Source organism: Lactuca serriola, chromosome 4, assembly GCF_051521515.1.
Source record: "Lactuca serriola cultivar US96UC23 chromosome 4, Lser_US96UC23_V15, whole genome shotgun sequence".
Taxonomy (NCBI): Eukaryota; Viridiplantae; Streptophyta; class Magnoliopsida; order Asterales; family Asteraceae; genus Lactuca; species Lactuca serriola.
This window is the reverse complement of record NC_136411.1, coordinates 96,104,272-96,125,398: the sequence shown is the minus strand read 5'-3', so window position 1 is coordinate 96,125,398 and position 21,127 is coordinate 96,104,272. Positions and strand designations below refer to the sequence as shown.

General features: G+C 28.9%; 1 protein-coding gene across 2 annotated transcripts; it reads right to left on the bottom strand.

The window, feature by feature from the left end:
- Positions 1-16,369: 16,369 nt before the first annotated feature.
- On the bottom strand, positions 16,370-20,531 carry LOC145102145 (adenosine/AMP deaminase family protein). 2 transcript variants are annotated; one of them, XM_079039509.1, is made up of 11 exons: positions 20,276-20,530; positions 19,659-19,729; positions 19,458-19,549; positions 19,308-19,367; positions 18,903-19,100; positions 18,627-18,703; positions 18,288-18,357; positions 17,747-17,860; positions 17,586-17,652; positions 16,927-17,031; positions 16,370-16,661 (listed from the first exon to the last, which is right to left on the bottom strand). In XM_079039509.1, exons 1-11 carry the CDS (start codon positions 20,350-20,352, stop codon positions 16,534-16,536), a joined length of 1,059 nt encoding a protein of 352 aa, XP_078895635.1. In that variant the 5' UTR covers positions 20,353-20,530; the 3' UTR covers positions 16,370-16,533. The 2 variants fall into 2 exon arrangements, with proteins under 2 accessions (XP_078895635.1, XP_078895636.1); XM_079039510.1 differs by lacking the exon at positions 18,903-19,100 and having other exon boundaries at positions 20,276-20,531.
- Between the last annotated feature and the right edge of the window lie 596 nt (positions 20,532-21,127).

Below are 21,127 nucleotides of genomic sequence, written 5' to 3'. Positions count from 1 at the left end.
TGACTAAGCTAATTAATTGCTATTTAGTGTCACTTATACTTCCACTTCAGCAAAACCTGTAGCATCCGGTGAAAATGACCTAATGTTTACATATTAATAAAGTATAAGGGTTTATTTTACAAAAAAAAATAAAATAAAAAAAAATAAAATAAAATAAAATAATGACTAAATATGTACATTTCAAAAAGTATCTTACCATATCAAGTCATTTTCCCTAAAAGAAAATTCGTATATGACCGGTATACCGGGTATAGCCGGTCACAAGGACTGCATTGTTACAAAAAGTAAAGTATAAGGGTTTATTTTACAAGAAAAAAAAATAAGGACTAAATATGTACATTTCAAAAAATATCTTACCCTATCAAGTCATTATCACTACCTTCAATAGACAAAATAATTACCAAAACACTAATAAGTCACATCTCTTTAGATGACAAGGACATTTTTTTTTCTTTTAGTAAAGAGTATATGACATGTTCTACCGTGTTTAATATGCAATTCTTTGCCATATGGTTCTCCCCAAAAAGCGGGGACAGTAAGTTACTCTTGAGTCAAGACATAATTGCCATTCTTGGAACAAGAGTTTTGACCTCTAGTCTGTACAAAAAGATATAATTACCTTTAGAAATATTTTTATTATAATAACATAATGTTAGAAAAAAGGGGTAAAAATACTTAGAAAATTCTGAGAATCGTGTAAACATTTTCAGATTAAAGTATTTGGGTGATACTTTTAATCTTTAATCGGATAAGACTCAGAAAATAAGAAAAACAAAAGAGAGAATGTTAAAGACGTTATGAAGAAGAAGAGTACCAAAACTGATTTTTGAAAAATTATCATATATAAAGAAAACCTTTTTGTCTTAAAACTGCCACATGACAGTTTTATGTCCTAAAACTGTTCAAACACGGTTATAAACCAACTTAAATCTCGGTCTAGAATATGGATCACAAAATCGGACTAGAATATTGTCCCTAGCCAAGGGCTCTGCCCCGTGGACCCCGCTCACATGAGCGCTACCTCCAGACCTCCGTTCGTTCAGGGGTTTCGTCCCTAAATAGTAATGTACTTTCAACGAAGACAAATTTAAACAAATATACACTCCACACCATCCTAACGTGTTCAATATTTATCAATGTGACATTGATCAACAACTTTATCCTATTACACTTAAATAATACTAACACATAATACATACCAAAAGTAGAAGACACAAGGGTGTATTTATTAGAAAGATTTGTCAAGAATACCCCCTAAGTCGTCCGTGCAAAGGACTATGGGATGGTTTTCCTTGTAAAGCTCCAATGTAAATAAGCATTCAGAATGTTAAGGACAAGGGTAGATACGGAAATTTTATTTATTTATTTGGGTGGGGCAAAAGTAACACCAACAAAAAGAACAAATACATATAACTATATATGTATAGTAATTAATTATAATAATTACAAACCCTATTTTATTGAACAAAAATAAAACAAACACTAAATATATTAAATACAAATGATTTATCAATAGTAAACTTTTTACATTATAGATTTTTGCCACAAAACTTTTTAATAATGATACATTAAGTCCCTATAATTTTGTAATTTATAGAAAAGGTCTCGGGTTGGTGTCTTTTTACAGAAACAATCCCTATGTTTAACATTTTTATATGTAGGTGGATTTGGTCCCATTATAAAATCAAATTACAAAATTGTCCCTGTAATTTACTGAAAAGCTCCTTATACTTATGCTTATTTTATTTTATTGTTTTTCAAGAAACAATCCATATGTTTAAAAAAATACAAAATAGTTATACATTTGTCACGCCCGTCTCTCCACTTTTTGTTTTCACAATTTGGCCACATGAGTTTTGTATATTTGCATGTTTTCCTCCTACATTTTCGTAGTTACACAATTTCGATCGTACTTGTGTTCCCCGTGAAGTGGGGACCGGGCAATTTCTAGTTAATAGTTAAAAAGACACTCGGACACCACCTACACATGTCATGTGATACACAATTGAATCTTTATTTTTCATTTAGTGAGCCCCATCTTTGTTTCACCTCACATGAAAAAGATGCCCTACTTTCTGCTATCATATATAAATGAGACTCTCAAAATGGAAATGTTAAATGGTTATGATCAATTGCCATTTATGGTAGTACAAAATAACTAAATATCGAAAATGACTTTTCCTTTGGTCATTTAATATATTTACCTAAAGAACTTTTTTTTTATCTGGTTAAAAGATAATAATTTAGTGTTTAAAAAGATAAACCGATAAAAATATGTTGTGCTTTTGTATTCTAACTTTTTAAAAAACCAGGTAGAAAAAAAAGGAAAAGAAAGGAAATTATATTTTGGTGTTCTCGAGTTAAAAAGTAAAGGAAAGATTACGTTTTAATGGCATGATTAATCATACTTCCTTCCAAATCTCTTCAATTTGGGAGGAAAATTAGGAGAGAATATCATCCGTTCTTTTCGGTCTAATTCTTTCTGAAATATAAATAATCTTAGGAACAAGATAAAATAATGCTTAGTTTCTAAGTCACATTTAAAGATTGAAATTGAGAAAGATGATAGAAGTGAGAAGAAATAATTTTTTTTTTGATATTCTCGAGTTATTTTTAATGGAAGGAATTAGAAAAATGAAAGTAAGAGGACAGATAATCGTTCCTCTTTGCTTCCATCCAATTTGGAATGTCACGGAAAGAAAAGAATTGGATTTTGAAAATAGTACTTAAATTTTTTTTTTATTTTTTTTACCTTTCAACTCAAGAACATATAAATGTTTATTTCTTTTTCATTTCTTTCAAACTCGGCAACACAATTCTTTCTAGTTCTCTCCACTTCCCTACTTAAGTTGGACTCGAGAAAAGTTGTTTGGATTGAATATCAAGCGTTCTATAATGGAATTTTAACTTGAAATCAATCAGTCAAAGGCTCGTATTAATTCTAGTGTAATTCAGTTCCGTACTAATTTACAACCAAACAAAAGATTTATTAAGGTTGAGAGGAGAAAAGGTTTGTGAAATCAATGCATCGTCTAGATGGATTTGCCAGAAAGATCGTGTGATCACTTTCCGAATATGATATTTCGACCATATGCATGGGTTACACGAAATCCATATTATGTGGATAATCGTTAAAGGAAAAATCTAAAATCAAAGCACTAATAAAAGACCGTGAATTATGGTTTTATAAGATTTTGATTCTTCTTATTACCAACTAGGCGAATACCCGCGTGTTGCGCAGAAAAACCTATATAGTTGAAGTCTTTACAAATATATGTTTTTTTTTTTTTAAAATATATAAGGTTGTTGTTAAATTTGATATAATAATTTGTATACTAAATTGATATAATATATTGATTATTTTAAATTATATGATAATATATACATCTATTATAACTGCATAACCTCCAGCGTTTGAATGACTTCTACCTACGAGTTACACATGAATAAATTTAAATATAATATATGGTTTAATGCTATTTATAGTTGTTATTATTGTTAATTAATATTTTAAAATTTATTTGCTTGCTGTTTTAATTTCTATCATTATAATTATTTAAAATATCAAACATTGTTTTTTATTTTAAAGGTAACAATATAATCATTTATATAAAATTATTTTTAACTATTGTTATTGTAAGTTATTTTAATTTAGTTATTTGAAAACTTTTAACAATTATAAAAATATGTTTAAGAAAATATTTTAGTTAAATTGAGATTACAATTTAGTTTTTGCATTTATCATTACAGTTTATCACTTTTAACTATTTACAAAATATTATTTGGTTGTTTAAGTGGAATTGATATTTATATTTCAGTTGACACTGTAATGTTATATTTAAATTAACAAGACAAAACTGCAAAAATGGTCCCTGTGGTTTCTCATTTTATGTGGTTACTGTCCAAACGTTTGAAAAGTTGCAGATTTGGTCATTTTCAATAAGTTTTGTTGTGGTTTTGGTCTCTCATCCGTTAAGTTCCTTAAAATGACAATTTTACCCCCAGGGACCATTTTCACACTTTTGTCTTTTACTATACTATAAGGACCATTTTTGCATATATTCTTTTTTATTTTAATGAAGTATTACATATTAATAGATATTATTTTTAATATATAATATTATATATTAATAAATATTTTTTTATTGGATTATTAATTTATTTTAGTTGATTTAAAAAAAAAAAGTGTTGGAGTAATTCTTTTTTATTAAATTATTATATATCAATACATATAGTTTTTAATATATAATATTTATATCATAATAAATATTATATTATTGGATTATTAATTTTTTAGTTAATTTTTGTAATTTTCAATTATTTTGTATTGTATTATTACTTTTAATTTATTATTTTCTTCATATATTAAATGTAGTTTTATTGGATTATTAATTTATTTTAGTTAATTATTTTTTAAAATTTTTTTGTCGAAGTAATTCTTTTTTATTGAATTATTATATATCAGTACATATAGTTTTTAATATATAATATTTATATCATAATAGATATTATATTATGGGATTATTACATATTACGAAACGTTATTTTATTGGATTATTAATTTCTTTTAGTTGACTCTTTTTATAATTTCTTTTTGTTAGAGCAATTCTTTTTTATTAGATTATTATATATCAACAAATATTGTTTTTAATATATAACATTTACATCATAATAAATAATACATTATTGGATTATTAATTTTGTAATTTGTTTCTTTGAATTATTAATTTATTGAAATATTACTTTTAATTTATTATTTTTTAATATAAATATTATCTTATTGGATTATTATTTTATTTTGAATGTATATTATTAATTGTTTTTAATTTTATTAGTTTCACCATAAAGTCGCCGAAGTACGTAAAAATGTCGTTTATCATTGTAAAAAATTAGCAAGATCTAGGGTTGTTTAGTATTTGGATAAAACTGAATTGTTCAATTGGACAATTCGGATTGGACTATTTGGTTCGGATATTTGGATATTTGGATTGGTTTTCGACAAAACCGAATTATTATTTTGGATTTCAGATTGGTTATGATTTACAAAATAAGAACCGAATAGTCCAAAAAAACCGAATAACAGTTTATTATTTATTTATTTTTAATATATATCTATTGTCACAACTAGAAATTTTGTGCCTTGTAACTACAACAATTTAGTAAAATTATGAATCAAAGTCTTAAGAGCATGTATGATGCTTACTTTATGACAACAAAATTTGCAATCAAATACACCATACAAGCATTACAAATGGTCAACAAGCAAATGGGAAACCCTAGAAGTTCTTATTTAGCTCCATTTGAACATTTTGGGCCTTGGACTCACTTTCATTTATTTCAACATTTTGGGCTATATTGGGCCTAGAATGAAATAAATTAAATATTATGAACCATTATGGACCATAATTAACCTAAACTAGCCTAACAAAGTATAAAAATCACACTTATATTTTATAGGGCCAACAATCACTCAACCTAATTCTAATATGGGCTTAGGGGCAATAAAGCCCAACAAAATCTTTTTTTTCCTCTCCAAATCTCGGCCCAAGCCCAAACTCAAGGGATGAAGAGTTGACTTGTGAGATTGCCACCTTATTAATACATCCCATACCTCCATGCATGGACCAACATGCATCTAGGTTAGTCATCTCAACTCTCTCTCTCTCTCTCTCTCTTCTTCTTCTTGATTCTCGGCCGAGAGCTCCCAAACACACACACACACTTCTTCCACTTTTTGTGTAGCAAACTGTCTCAAGGAACACCCTCACCTTTCTTCATCTAATTTTCGAGACTTAAGAGCTTTTCAAAGAGATTTTTCCACAAGAATCATCATCTAAGGTAAGTTTATACTTAAATCTATGATCTAGGTTCCTTGTTATATCAAAGATCTCATCTTAACTCATGTAAATTTATGGTCTAACTCCCTAGAACCATCTAAGTTCGAAAACCTCCTCAAGAAGTTGCTAGAGCCGAAAACAACATCAAACTTCTTCCAAACTCTTCCAAAACCGAAATCCAACTCAAGGTGAGCTTCATACCCCCTATTTTTCGGTTCTTATAAGTTTTGTGGGGGGGGGGGGGGAATACAAGCAAATGTGTAGATCTATGAGTATATGTATGCTTTGTGTGATTTCTATGTTTATATATATGTTCTTATGTGATTGTGGTGTTGGATCTAGTCAAAAAGTCCTTAAAACCGAGATTTACTTTAGGTTGTATGAAACAAGTATAAATCATATTATTACACACAAATCATTTCTAAAAAAATAACCAAGTTGGTTAATATGAACATTTTTGGGCTAAAAACCCATTTTTGGGCTCAAAATGTTGAAAATATAAATTCAAAGGGCCCAAAATGACAAAATGCAAATTCTGATGGTTGCGATGAGTCAAAACAGTTTCAAAAATGTATTTTCTGGAAATTTACTCTTTTGAAGGATTAAAATGTGAATTTTTAAGCATAATGGGCCAAAAATGAACTTTTCGGCCCAATAAAGCCCAAATTGTGAGATTTTCAAATTAGAGGGGCTGAAACTGTACTTTTCTGTAAAACAGGGGACTACTAGTGCTCCAAGTCCATTTCAAGGGTTAAAAATACTTTTCATATTTAAAAGGGACCAAAGATGCAAAAATTTTCTATTTTGGGCCAAAAGTGTAAAAATTGCGAAAATAGAGGTTTCAGCCGAGAAAACTTCATTCTGAGGGACTAAAACTGTTTTTCAAATAAATTTGAGCTGAAAAATACCTTTTCAACAAGTTTTGATACTAAAGTGTCAAGAAAAATGGTTTAAGGACTAAAATGGAAATTCTTTTATACAAAGGGTCAAAAGTGTAAATTTATCCAAAAGAAAGGGGTTGCAAAAAGTAAAATTCTAATTTTTTAAACAATAAATCCGTTATGATGAAATACTAGTACCACGACTACCGACGAAACATAATACACCTTTAACACCAAAAATCGTTACCAAACGAATTGATTCGGTCTCGAATCAATAATGAATCAAAAATCTATACACGACGATACTACAATACACACGCTGAAATTACGGGAAGTCAATACACACGTGGGAATTCACCAGACGTCGATACACCATCTTTGGGCCCGAAAGTTTCAAATCGTGCTTGTTGGGCCTAGCTAGCCCAATGACATGATCTTTAGGCCCGAAGGAAACTTGCTTACATGTTGTTGGGTCTTACATGACCTAATTCCATGTAAAAGGACTTTCAATGGCTTTTGTGCTGTTGGGCCCCAAGGGTCTTTTGGTACTGCTAGCAAAGTCGAGAATTCACCAATGCGAGTCGGGCCAAGGGCCTTTCGCATTCACGATAGCCTTGAACGACTTATGGAAATAGCGGGGGCTTCGCACCCTCTTTTCTCCTCGGTTGTGGGGCTATGAGAAGTTAGGGTGGTTGGATTAAGTGAATAGTACGGACGACACCTAAGGGATCGTTTGTATAGTTGTAAACTAGTCGTTTTCATTAATGCGTGTTTATAACAATTCACAATCCATAATTAATCCAATGTCACATGGAATTATCGAATACACACGTCACAACGGTATAACAAAATATAAAACGCGTAATTCAAAGTATTAGGAAAACATCGGGTTTTCCTAGGGTTTTCAATTCATACACCTACAAGATGCATACCAAGTCTAACAATTTTTTTTTTTTTTTACATTTATAGAAACAAACAAGCATACTTACGGATCTTCACACTTTTTACACGATACTCTTTTTAGAAAATATCGGATTTTCTGGTGGTTTTCAAAACAATACAAAACATTATATTTCAAACATTACTTATGAACTCACCAACATTTCATATGTTGACGTTTTTCAAAATACGTGTATTCTCAGGTAACAGATAAATCGTAGTGAAAAATGTACTCAGTGATGTCTTGTTGTTTGTTTAACTAGTATCGAACAATCTACTTTTTGGGTATGTAATGTTATGAAACAATGTACTAAATGTAAACACTACCAGTTGTACTATTTCAATGCATGGTGATGAATGATGTTATGTTTCATGTATATTCACTGTGATGGTATTCAATTGAGTCACAACAGCCCTCGGACGTTTCCGCCGTCTGGTTCGGGGGTGTGACATCTATAAGTATTTATTAATTTTGTAATTTATTTTTTGAAATAGGTTCAAAAAGTTTCACCTAATAAAAAATATTAATATGCGTTTTCTCTCAAAAGTTTTTTATCTATAAAATATTAAAATATAATATACCTTCTTAATAGTTGTTTATAAATTTCAAATCGTAACTAAATAATTGTTTTTGCTTCTTGTCTAAAATTCAATAATATTATAATTATGTCATTTTAAAATGTTTTAGTTTTTAAAAACCGATCCAACCAAATTGTAATTGGATCGGATCGGATCTGATTTGAATTTAGTTTGGACTATTCGGATCCATGTTTTGAAAACTGAAATCAATTTGGATTCACTTGATTGGATTGAGTCAAACCGATCCATCCAAACGAACACCCCTAGCAGGATCACCTCTAAACACCTTCATCGGAGGTTCAATAGATATCATACCCTATTCCATCCAGCGTTGTTGGTAGCCACCTGCGACAACCTCTTCATAATCCACTGGAATCCTTCATATCCCACATAATGCGTAACAAACCCCGATAACATTCATAAGTGGTGGGGGTGACCGAGTGATGGTGGTGGTATTTTCCAAATGATTTCTCATTATAAGCTAGATGAAATGAATGTGTTTGACAACGATCCTAACAATTTCGATCATGAGTGACGACGATTTTGCGTATCCCATGACTTTGTGGTGGAACCAATAAAATTAACAAGAACTATTATTATAATCCGATAAAATAATATTTAGTATATGAAGAAAATAATAAATTAAAAGTAATAATCCAATAAAAAATAATTTTAAAAAAAAAGAAATTAGAAAAATGAACTAAAAGATAATAATAATCCAATAATATAATATTTATTATGATATAAATATTATATATTAAAAACTATATGTATTGATATATAATAATTCAATAAAAAATAATTACTTCGACAATTTTATTTAAAAAATAATTAACTAAAATAAATTAATAATCCAATAAAACAATATTTAGTATATGAAGAAAATAATAAATTAAAAAAAATAAAAGAAATAATCCAATAAAAATAATTTAAAAATTAAAAATATTAACTAAAAGAAATTAATAATCCAGTAATATAATATTTATTATGATATAAATATTATATATTAAAAACTATATATGTTGATATATAATAACTCAAAAAAAAATTACCCTAACAAAAAAATTAAAAAAAATCAACTATAATAAATTAATAATCCAATAAAACAATATTTATTATTATATAATATTATATATTAAAAATAATATTTATTAATATATAATACTTCAATAAAATAAAAAAGAATGTATGCAAAAATGGTCCTTATGGTATGGTGAAAGACAAAACTGCGAAAATGGTCCCTAAGGGTAAAATTGTCATTTTAAAAAAGTTAACAGCCAACCAGTTAAACTTAACGGACGAGGGACCAAAACTACAATAAAACTTGTTGAAAAGGACCAAATTTGCAACTTTTCAAACGTCTGAACCATAACCACATAAAATAAGAAACCACGGGGACCATTTTTGCAATTTTGTCAATTAACAATTTAAGTATTTTGTCCAAACTGTTCAAAAGTTGTAGCTTTAAACTGATAATGGTTTACATACAACAACATATTAAATCTAATAAATTAAGTATAATATATTAAATGTTAAAGACATAACTTTATAAGTAGAAGTAAAGATATTATTTTAAAATGGAAATTTAGTTTATTTATAATTACACTTTAGGTTTGATATTTATTTAAACTTATTAACCAACTTATAATCATTATTAGAAAGACACTACAGTTTATCAATTTTAACTATTTACAAAATATTCTTTGGGTTGTTTAATTTAAACTAAAATTTATATTTAAGTTGACCATGTAATGTTATATTTAAATTAATAATTTAAGTATTATATACAAATTGTTCCAAAATTGTATCTTTAAAATGATAATGATTTACATCCAACAACATATTAAAACTAATAAAGTAAGTATAATATGTTAAAAGTTAAAAAACATAACTTTATAAGTATAAGTAAAGATATTATTTTAATATTGAAATTTAGTTTATATATGATTATACTTTAGGTTTGATATTTATTTAACCTTATTAACCAACTTATAATTATTATTAGAAAGAAATTGAAAAGTCATGGAAGTTTCAAATGAATGTGGTAAAACGAAAAATACATGGGAGTTTCAAATGAATGTGGTGAAAGAAAAATGTTTCATTTATAAGTATACGAGCTTAATCTCATTTTTTTCTATTTCAAGATCTCAAAAGCTCAGACCTGATCCTTTCCAATGTCTTAATGGATAAAATTAGAAACTTTATCCATTAGTGTGACAACCCGATATTTCAACTCTATGTAATGACCTAAAAAGTAAAGTATTGTAACCACTTTTGAGATAATAAAATTAACTTCGAAAATAAAATGTCCAAAAAGTTTCTATTTAATTACCTACTATGTCAGATAACATTAAACCGTGAGCGTACACAAAAAGAACGTCCAAATCCGACTTCGTATATTGAAGTTATGATTTTTCCAAGTTCGGCTTAGCGACAGACAGCTAAAAACTCGAATCGGAGATCGAGCGACTTTTGGCCGGAATGACCTAAACGAGAATCGAAGGTTTCGACAATGGTATTTTAGCGGTAAAAAGTCTGGCAAAAACAGACGTCAGATAAAGAAATTATGAATTTCTAACGAAATTTTTCTTAACGCGAGCTTTTAAAAATAAATAATAAAAATAATTTCATAATTTGCCGACGGAATCTAAACGAAAGTTGTTGAGTGTAGTCTCACCTACGCGTGGATATAAATAACGTCGAAAACGGAGTTCGTATGAAGAAGATATGAATATTTGAAGTTTATTAAATAATTAAATATAAATTTTAATTATAAACCTTGGTATTATCCGAAGGCGAGTCATCAGATAGGGTCGAGTTACGCCCAGCGTAAGCTCGTACGCCCAGCGTACTCAAGGCCTAGGCCTCGGATCGTCCACATCTCGCCCTATGCGAGGCTATGTCCTGTCCCATCCGGAGTCCGAAGCAGTCGAGGATGCGCTCATGCGTGACGCACGCATACGCCCAGCATACACGCGTACGCCCAGCATACACGCGTACGCCCAACCCCTATAAAAGGGATGCGAGGGTTCCAAAGAAAGAGCTCCATTTCTCCCAACTTTCTTGCGTTCTTGCCTCGTTTTCCGTGCCCGTGCTAACCCGAAGCCCCGGTCACTTTGCTCAAGTCCCGAAGGTCGTTTGTGCTCCCGAGATTCCTGAGAATCCCGAGAAAATCCGCTTTCTCGAGTCGAAGTTCTGCTCGGTTTTCATCCCGCCTTTCTTCGATCTTTCAAGTGAGTTCTTACCCCTATAATCCACACTTTTAAATGTTTTATAAATGTTTTTATATGCTTTTAAGGGGGGGGGGGGGGGGGAATACAAGTAAAACACACGATAACCATCATGTGTTATATAAAGTTTCATTATACACTTTTATTGAACGGAATCATATGTGATTTATAACTATTATAAGGAAACTTTTATATGCAAAATGTATCACGATAACATCATATCTTTTGAAATGAAAAGTGTTGATATAAATGTATAAATCAAACACTCTGCTTATACTGTATGTATAGGTGTCCATTTTAGACACTATAAAAATTACACTTTTCATAACGAATGAGTATTTTACTAGGGATTACTATGCAAATGAGACACATTTTTAGAAAACTACAATAGGTATAGTTTTATGAGAACATTACGAACTTTTACATACTAGAAACACTATTTTAAGAAGTTAACTTTCATATACAAGAACAAACGAACATTTTCACACGTAAATCTGTTTTATACTAAGTTTTGTGAGACATTAACTTCACGACGTTCGAGTACACATTTCAAGTCCTGTATTATATACCAGAATCCCTTGGAGGGGGAGCATGGTGTTTGTGTATAGATCTATACGGGCTTGACAACCCACGCCCTGACTGTTAGCTACAGTCCACCATTTGGGGTGGCAAACGTCAGAACATTCCAACGCCTGAAGAACGTTGTGTATAGGCATTTCTAGTCAATAGCATGGTTATAAAACTCACATGGAGTATTGAAAACACATTGATTTACGGGGTTTTTCAGACGTATTGGGAAATTTATACTTACATACATTTTTAGAAACAAACATTGGCCTTGAAAGAAGGCTACATTTATACTAATAGAAAATATAGGATTTTGTAGGAACAAACAAAGAAGAACAAAATATTTCATTTCATACAAACATTGTCATTTAACACTTATGAAACCCACCAGCTTAAATGCTGATCTACTCTTTCAAAACTACTTGTATGTCCCATGGATTCAGTAATTACAGGTAACAAACAGCTTTTGAAGAAGGGACGCTGCGGCGCCAGTTTAATTTCATATTTTGACATCATATTGTAATTGGTTTTTAACATGTACCTTTTGACAATGTAAACTTTCAATTATATATATGATGGTTGTATTGCTTTCTTTACTATGTATTCATTTGTTACGTTACCACATGAAGTCATCCGCCCCCAAACGTTTCCGCCGTTCCGGTTTGGGGGTGTGACAATTAAGAAGGCCCAGACTGCCAATATATAAACTTTAAGTCTCAAAGGGACCCAAAAATGCATCTTTCTTAACTTAATCCATTAAGTCCAAGTCTCCAACCTTCATATCTGAATCAACATGATGTTTAGATGGATAAAGTTTCCAACTTTATCCGTAACAATCCCACAAAATTTCAAGATCTAAACTTTAATACACCAAAATGACCTAAAGGACCAACATAACTTGCATGGTTATAAGGGAATGCAAAAGATCACAACTTTCCTAATCCATGAGGTCTAAGAAGCAGTCCAAACTGATTTGTTGGATTCCCCTAAACTCAAAGATCACCCACAAAATGGACCAAAAGTGCCAAAAACCCCAAATGACAAGATCTAAAGAGCTAGAGAACTTTATACTTACAATAGACCAGAAATATAATGCCTTTGATGGATCCAAACTTGAAACAACTTTTCATGTTCCCGAAACCCTAAACCTTTTAGTAATTTTATGCCATTGAAAATATTTATGCCAATTATATTAATTAAAAATAATTATATCACATTTATATATTTAGTTAATGTAACATTATAATTAATTTGAACAATAGATAATATAACACTTACTAAAATAGAGTAATTTAATGGTATCTACTCACGCTTGACGTATGTATAAAATTGGTTATATTTCTCATCAATTTTAATTAACTAATGTTATGATTTATTAACTTTAAAAAAAATTGACGTCATTTTAATTTCATCATGATGATTATTTGAATTATCAATCATTGTTTGTGATGTAACATAATTTAATTTATAACTTTATATTATTTTAACTATTATTTTTATAAATTAATTTAAAAACAACTTAATTGAATTTCAATTATTATAAAAAATAGATCTTTTAGTTAATTTTAGTTTTAGATTTATGTTCTTTTACGTCTATTGTATTTAACACTATATTGAAGTTACTGATAACTCAAGAAGTCTTCCATTTATGATAATAATTATAATTAATAACATATTTAAGTTAGAAAGTATATTATATAGAAATATGAAAAATTTGGAGTTTCAAATTGTTTTAATGAAAGAAAAAATGATTCCTTTACAAGTATAGTATGATGATAAACATATTTGTTCCTTAAACAAAGGATGATGGATTCAAAGATACTTATGGAGAATATATTTTGAAAATAATATTTTCCATAAAATTCCCTAACAAAATAATTTTTTGGGCCGAAGAGTTGCCCCTTAACCTTTGTCATTTGGTCGAACCGAAATCAAATTCGTTTTTATACAAAGGTGTATTATACACTTCCTAATCCTAACTTGTAATAAAATCAAGAACTAAACTCTATTGATAATTGGTAATTTTCATTATACTAAAATAATCCATAAAACTAAAATTACCAATAAACTGCGAATGACATACCAACCCCCAATGAATATCCATCGCTCTTCACTATAATGACCAAAAAACCAATGCTATAATAATAGCTTCTACCATATATTCCTATTTGTGAAAAACGGTGTGGTCCATAATATCAAATTATTAATAACTTCATAAGCAGTACTTGCTATAAATTTAGGTTAACTTGACAAAAATATTATTTAAATATTTTTTTCTTCCAGTTTTTAAATGAAAACCTAATACTCCGTAAGCAAGTGGTTAGAAAGAGTCAATGTAATTTACTTTTTCAATTAATGAAATAATAGTTGTAAAACCCCTATATTATACGGGATGATTAAAACAAAATGTTAAATATAAATGATTAAATGAGAAGTTTATTTGAATTCGAAATTTAAAATAAATAAAAATTATGAGAAAAAAACATGCAAAAAATAAATAAATTAAAATTAATGTTTAGTTATCAGACCCGTATACTAAATAGGTTAATTATAACAAAATGTTAAAAACAAAGGTTTAAACTGTAAATTTATTTGAAATTAAAATTGAAATTGAAATTTGAAATTAATATCATTATGGTAGGTTTAATTTATGGAAACTAATTAATAATATATTAGATATGGAAAATGAAATAAATGACAAGTGGAAAATAAATATATCTTTAAATTATGACAAAATGACATGTGACAAATTAAATGAGAGAAGAACATGTGACAAAATCATTCTTATTTATTAGGGTAGATGTTTGTTTTTTCTGATAACAACATATCCATAACAACAATGTGCTATGTATGTTTTTTTACTTGTAACATGCATATACTTGTATTTTTTTTTTCTAGTCGTAGCATCAATGTATTTACATTTAATGATCACTGTGAGTAATCTATTTTATTTGTAATGTTTTTTTATCATGCTATTATTGATAAAATAAAAAGCCAACTATATTGCTATTGTTAGTAAAAACTGTTAGTTTGCTGTTATTATTTGTAAAAAATAATATGTGTACACTATCATGATGGGTAAAAAGTAGTATCTTATTACAAGTTTCAAGTAGTTATATATTGTTATTGTTATATATCAGTATGGTGTTATATATTGTTATATCGGTAGAAGAGGAATATGAAAACATTAATTTTAGATAAATGAACATATGTGTATAAAATAAGGTTACATTGTCTATATTAATAAAAAGTAAAACCATTAAACTGAATTGTATTTTCTACCTAATAACATCTTAATGAAATAATTGAACTCTTGACATGAACATACCAATATTCAACGTGTTTGATACAAACTTATGAATGCCCTCTGAATAAACCAAAAGCCTTTGCAAAGTTAATAAGCCATACTATTTTCTGAATCATTTGTTAAAGCATTTAACTAAAGGATCCATTTTATTAAACAACCCCTAAGTTTGACCATTATAATTGATTTCATGAGGTTTAAATTCATTTATTTATCATGAGATTATCACCTTTATGATATGAAGATATAAAAATTGAAATAGTCCTCTCAACATGATTTACATAATGTTTTGAAAACAACTGAAACTGTTAAAAAAAAATTGAAATCTATTATATGTTTAATATCTAGGAAATGAAATAGAAAATTAAAAAAAAAAAAAAAATCTTCCAAATGTTTTGGCTTGGTTTGTAAATCTATCAAAAGTATATAATATAAATAATCAGAATAAAAGGATTTATCTATATTATTTTCCAACTATTTGTTGTTAACTTTAACTATTTTTAGGTAAAATATAAAGAGATCGATAATCTCTGAAATGACCAAAATGGGCTGTGTCTCCTACCAACTATTTGTTTGAATATTTATTGCAGAATAAATGCCTACTTATAATCTTAAATTGCAATTTGCAAATACCTTTTTTTTTTTTTGCAAAAATTCTAATGGGGTCAATCATAAGCAATTTACCAAACTTTTACTTTACAATATTGATAATTATTTTATAATAAATGCTTATAAGAGGGGTACAACCCTTTTTTTTTTTTTTTTTTTTTTTTCTATTTTTGTGCTTTAGGCTAATATTTGATAGAAAAAAAGAAGTTAGACTATAGTAATTTATTGTTTAGTAAACCCACTAAAATAGTTCATAAGCTTTTTTTTTTTTTTTTTTTTTAAATAAATAAACTGCTTTTTCAGCTAGTTTTGTAAATTGCTTATGAGAGTTTTACGAACATAAATTTATCAACATATAACATCAAATACGAACAAATATGATAAAACATTACAAAATATAAAATATAAAATATCCAACGTCTATGCAGATGAAAAAGGATTGATATTGAATTCAATGAGTTCCAAATAATGAGAAGTTCAACGTCAAAATACAAATAAACTAAAATTAACATACAAACAATAATTATCAAGCCTTCAAACATAGTGTTCCAAAACGAATGCATAGTTGTCTTGTACTCAGTGCAGCATTAGTTGTACTCTAGCGTCCTACCCACGGATTCAAACACTTTGATTAATTCCATTTTTACCCCCTTCCCAGCATATATGTAATCAACAGCTTTTCTTGCTAGTTCAAACAATTCCATCCTTCCAAGACCTTCAATGGCCAAAAACAATGACCAAAAAACACACATCACTCATAAGTCACATCTCCTTACACGATAAGGGCATTTACGTCTTTTGCAACCAGGACACCACAGTATTAAAAAACTACAACTCTTTGTCCTATGGTCCTACCAAAAAAGTGGGTCAAGATATAATTGCCCTTCTTGGAACAAGAGTTTGACCTCTACTTTGTGCAAAAAGACATAATTACCCTTAGAAATATTTGTATTATAAATTTATAATAACATCATGCTAACCGAAAGTAGAAGACACAAGGGCGTATTCGGTAGAAAGATTTGTCGAAAATACCCCTGAGTCGTCCGTGCAAAGGACTATGGGATGGTTTGCCTTGTAAAGCTCCGCTGTAAAATCAGAATGTTAGGGACAAGGGTAGATGCGGAATTTTATTTTCTTGGGTGGATGCAAAAGTAACACTAGCAAAAAGAACGAGTATATATATATATATATATATATATATATATATATATATAGTAATTAATTATAAATTTGTAATTATAATTACAAACCCTATTTTATTGAACAAAAATAACAGACACTAAATCATTAATGTCACGTGATACACAGCTGAATCTTTATTTTTCATTTAGTGGGTCCCATCTGTGTTTCTCCTCACATGAAAAAGATGGGCCCACTTTCTCAAAATGGAAATGTTAAATGGTTATAATCAATTTCCATTAATGTTTGCACAAAATATTGCGTCATTTAATAGATTTACGTAATGATCTTTTTTTTTTTAAATCTGTTTAAAAGATAATAATTTAATGTCTAAAAAAGATAATTGTCCCGGGTAAAAAAATTGTAACGAATTCTTATTATGATTTTTATTATTAAAAATAATTCATAGTTCTTATTTCCAAATTCCACCGATTATTAAATTAAGAGAGAAAGAACGAACCAAAATGATGAACATCAATCGAAGAAATAGTCTCGGTTCGGATATTTGATGTCAAACATATTTCAACCTATTTAAACATAAAACAAAATATTTATTTATTTATTTATTTTTTGTTACTAAAATGGCAAACTAACGTATTAAGAATATATATATAAATTTACAGGGATTTTAGATGATTTTAGTTTCCTCCATTCTTGATCTTGAAAGCAACATGCATGTCCGATTCTACCAGGAAGAAAGTCGAGCATTGATTGGATTTCAACCGAATTAGGTACCTAAAACCACTATCCCATCAAATAAACTTGTTATGAATTATAATTATAAGAGTTAAGTGATAGAAATAGGAATGTACTTTTTATTTGTTTGTTTATTAATTATTATAGCATTTTACTTTTATTTCTTCTTATTGCAACATTCTAATAAGGAAAAAAAATTGAAAGTATGATGAGATAATTGGATTTGGAAAGATTTTTTTAAAGTAGTATGTGTTGATAAGAAAGAAATTGAAAGTATAATGAGATAATTAGGTTTCAACCGAATTTTGTTTTGTTTTTTTTTTTGGATAAGTTTATTTTTTTCATGAGATTAACTCTAAAAAGAACGGGAAGTAAGATGCTATAGTTATAATAAATAAATAAATAAATGAAAGTATGTTGCTAATTTATTTTATAAGATGAAATAGAAATTTGAGAAAAAGAGGACCTCCCCACAATGAAGAGTAACCGAAAGACCTTGTTCTCTAGCAAATTTCAAAGCCGGAAAAAACGTCGCCCTGAAAATTTTAAAAAATTATTTTTAAAGATATAAATAATTTTATACCTGCATTTGTTATGTAGGACAGAACAAGACAGAACAAAACAGTACAGGTTGTACTGTGTTTGACTGAGACAGAGACTGATGTCAATAGGAAAAAATTACCAAAAAGGTGGGACAAACCGAAAAAGACTTGTTTTTTTATTTTTGTAGTAAGCAAAAAGACGTAAATGTCCTCCTCATCTTTATTATCGAAAATAGCAGTGCGTGTAGAAGTTTGAGTTGTACCATTCACCAATGGTTGGATTGCCAGAAAGATCGATGCCAACAACACCAACGTCTCTCATTTCCAAAGCAAGATTAACCTAAAAAAAAACTACAGTTTCAAAACCACAAAATAGCAACATACTTTCATTTATTTGCATATTACACCCTCCAACTTTCATTTCTTCCTATTACAACCTTGTACTTTCACTTTCTTTTCTTAATAAAGGCATTACACAAATCCATGAAAATAAGTTGCTATTTTTTGCATTTCAATCAAATGAATACTTTAAAACTTACAGTTTCCATTGCAGATTCAGTAGATTCACGTCGATCAATGCTAAGAAGTAGTCTAACAAATATCTTCTTTTCATTTGTTGATGAACATTTATCAAAATCATCAGAAGAAAAATTAATATCAAGACTATTTATGGATCTTAGACCTTCCACAACAGCTTCCATGTATGACTTTTTGCTCATACCTATCGAATCATTCCTCTGTATACTTTAATTAGATCAAGATCAAAACTTTTAGCCTTATTTCCAAATAAACAAGCCCCCTTGATTCAAATTATAATCTACCAAGTTATAACAGATTGAAAGTTGTTTTGTATGTTGGATGCAAGGTAGATTTTTCAAAGTACAAAATGTTGTAAGAGAATGAAATGGAAATACGATGATATAAAAGTTATAACATTTAAGCACCTTTGGAGTTGTTCTTAACTCCAAATAAACCACATTTTCAGCTGCAAAATCTTCAACTACCTATAGAACAAAAAAAAAAAAAAAGATAAAACCATTGTGCATGATCAAAAGATGAAAATATATCAAGTCAGAAATGAGAAATCACCATACTTCTTTAGTAATTCTTGTAATTGTTTTGTGGTCAGTGGTAACAATATGGATCAGATCAAATAACTTGAACACTTCACGTAGTGATCGATCATCTAAATTTGGGAAAAATGAATCCAGTTTTGTGTTGCAAGAATGATAATGAGATTGATGATATCAGACAGAAGATATTGAAAAATGTGAATTATGCAAAAGAAGCCTTACTTTTCTTGATAACATGTTCGAAATCAGAAAAGACAATGGTACCCTTCTCGCCCAATTCTCTAGCAAGTTCTCTGTTTACAATTTGGAAATTAAGCATCAAATCATCCGATAATTACATGAAGCAAAGTTATATTCATCAGAAGATTCAGAACACAAATGATCAGATGTACAGACTAGAATTCAATTATACAAATTCTGTAAACCAGAATCGTCATCCACGAGATTGTAATTGTAGTGATGAATAGATTTGTAAATATTAACTGAACACTTTCTTGCTGAAAAAATATGAACTCCTTATCAAAACTCAGCATTCAAAATCAACAAACGAATTTTGAAAAAAAGAAACGTACTACAAAATTAACCCTGTACTGCATCGAAACAAATTTAAAAGGTTCACATTTTCGAGCTTAAAACCACATACCAGAGATGTAATATAACCCTTTTCCTATTTTCTGAGGCAATTAAACCCTTTTAGCGTTTGTGTGTGTGTGTGTGGGTGCAATAAATTCGTTCTACAACAATTCATCATCTGGATTCCATCAAGTAAATCTCTCTTCTTCAGCTATGGAAAACGAGAGAGAGAGAGAGAGAGAGAGAGAGAGAGAGAGAGAGTATACAGTAGAGTTGAATTTCTAATGGAGCCATTAAGGTGAGCATGTAATTCCACCTTTGGCATAGAAACCAACCAATCCATCACTTTCAAATTTCTTTTCAGTTTCTTGTATTGAGATTCTGAACAGCGAGGAAGAACCCCCAATTTAGAAGTTAGGGCACGAAATCCAATCCGTACATTTTCTGTTCAGAATTCTACGAGTTAACCACCCAACTATGTTTTTCCGTTTCCAATCAGGATATTTCAAAGTTGGATGACTTTATTTCAACCTTCGTAGAATTCTTTTTAAATGTGTATAACTTTCAAATAAAATTATAAGACAACCGGATGTGGGCAACGCGGTTCCGCGTTATTTGAGGTGGCACCCTAATAACGGCGCCATAACGGGTGGAACACCGCCCCGCCTAGCCGTTATTAGATGTTATGTTACGATATGTTATCACGACAACGGGAGGTAACGCCGGTAAATTATTCAAACGGTCACAATTTCGACCGTTTTTTAAAACAGTCACTTATTAAAAAAAATTATTTACACTATAAATACATACAATTTATATCATTATTAAATATAAAAAACATAAATTTCTTTAACTATATGAATCGTCTTCATCCGGCTCATCTGTATAATCTTTTTTTTATTATTTTTTTATTATTTTTTTGCTTTTTAGGTTTTTAAATGTTTTTGTGTTTTGTTGTAATTTTTTTTAATGTTGTTTTTAATTTAAGTTTTATTAAAATTTTATTTTTACTTTTCAAATATAAATAAATAAATAAATAAAACAAATTTGAAATATTGAAAAAAAAACATCAAAAAAAAAAATAGAAAATAATTTGTGTTATCACATGTTATTAGATG

Coding starts and splice junctions, on each gene's coding strand:
- LOC145102145 (XM_079039509.1), bottom strand. CDS start 20,352: ATGGATTGGTTGGTTTCTATGCCAAAGGTGGAATTACATGCTCACCTT. Junction 19,550..19,658: donor CGAACATGTTATCAAGAAAA/GTAAGGCTTCTT, acceptor TCCCAAATTTAG/ATGATCGATCACTACGTGAA. Junction 17,653..17,746: donor TAAAATCATCTAAAATCCCT/GTAAATTTATAT, acceptor ATGTTTAAATAG/GTTGAAATATGTTTGACATC.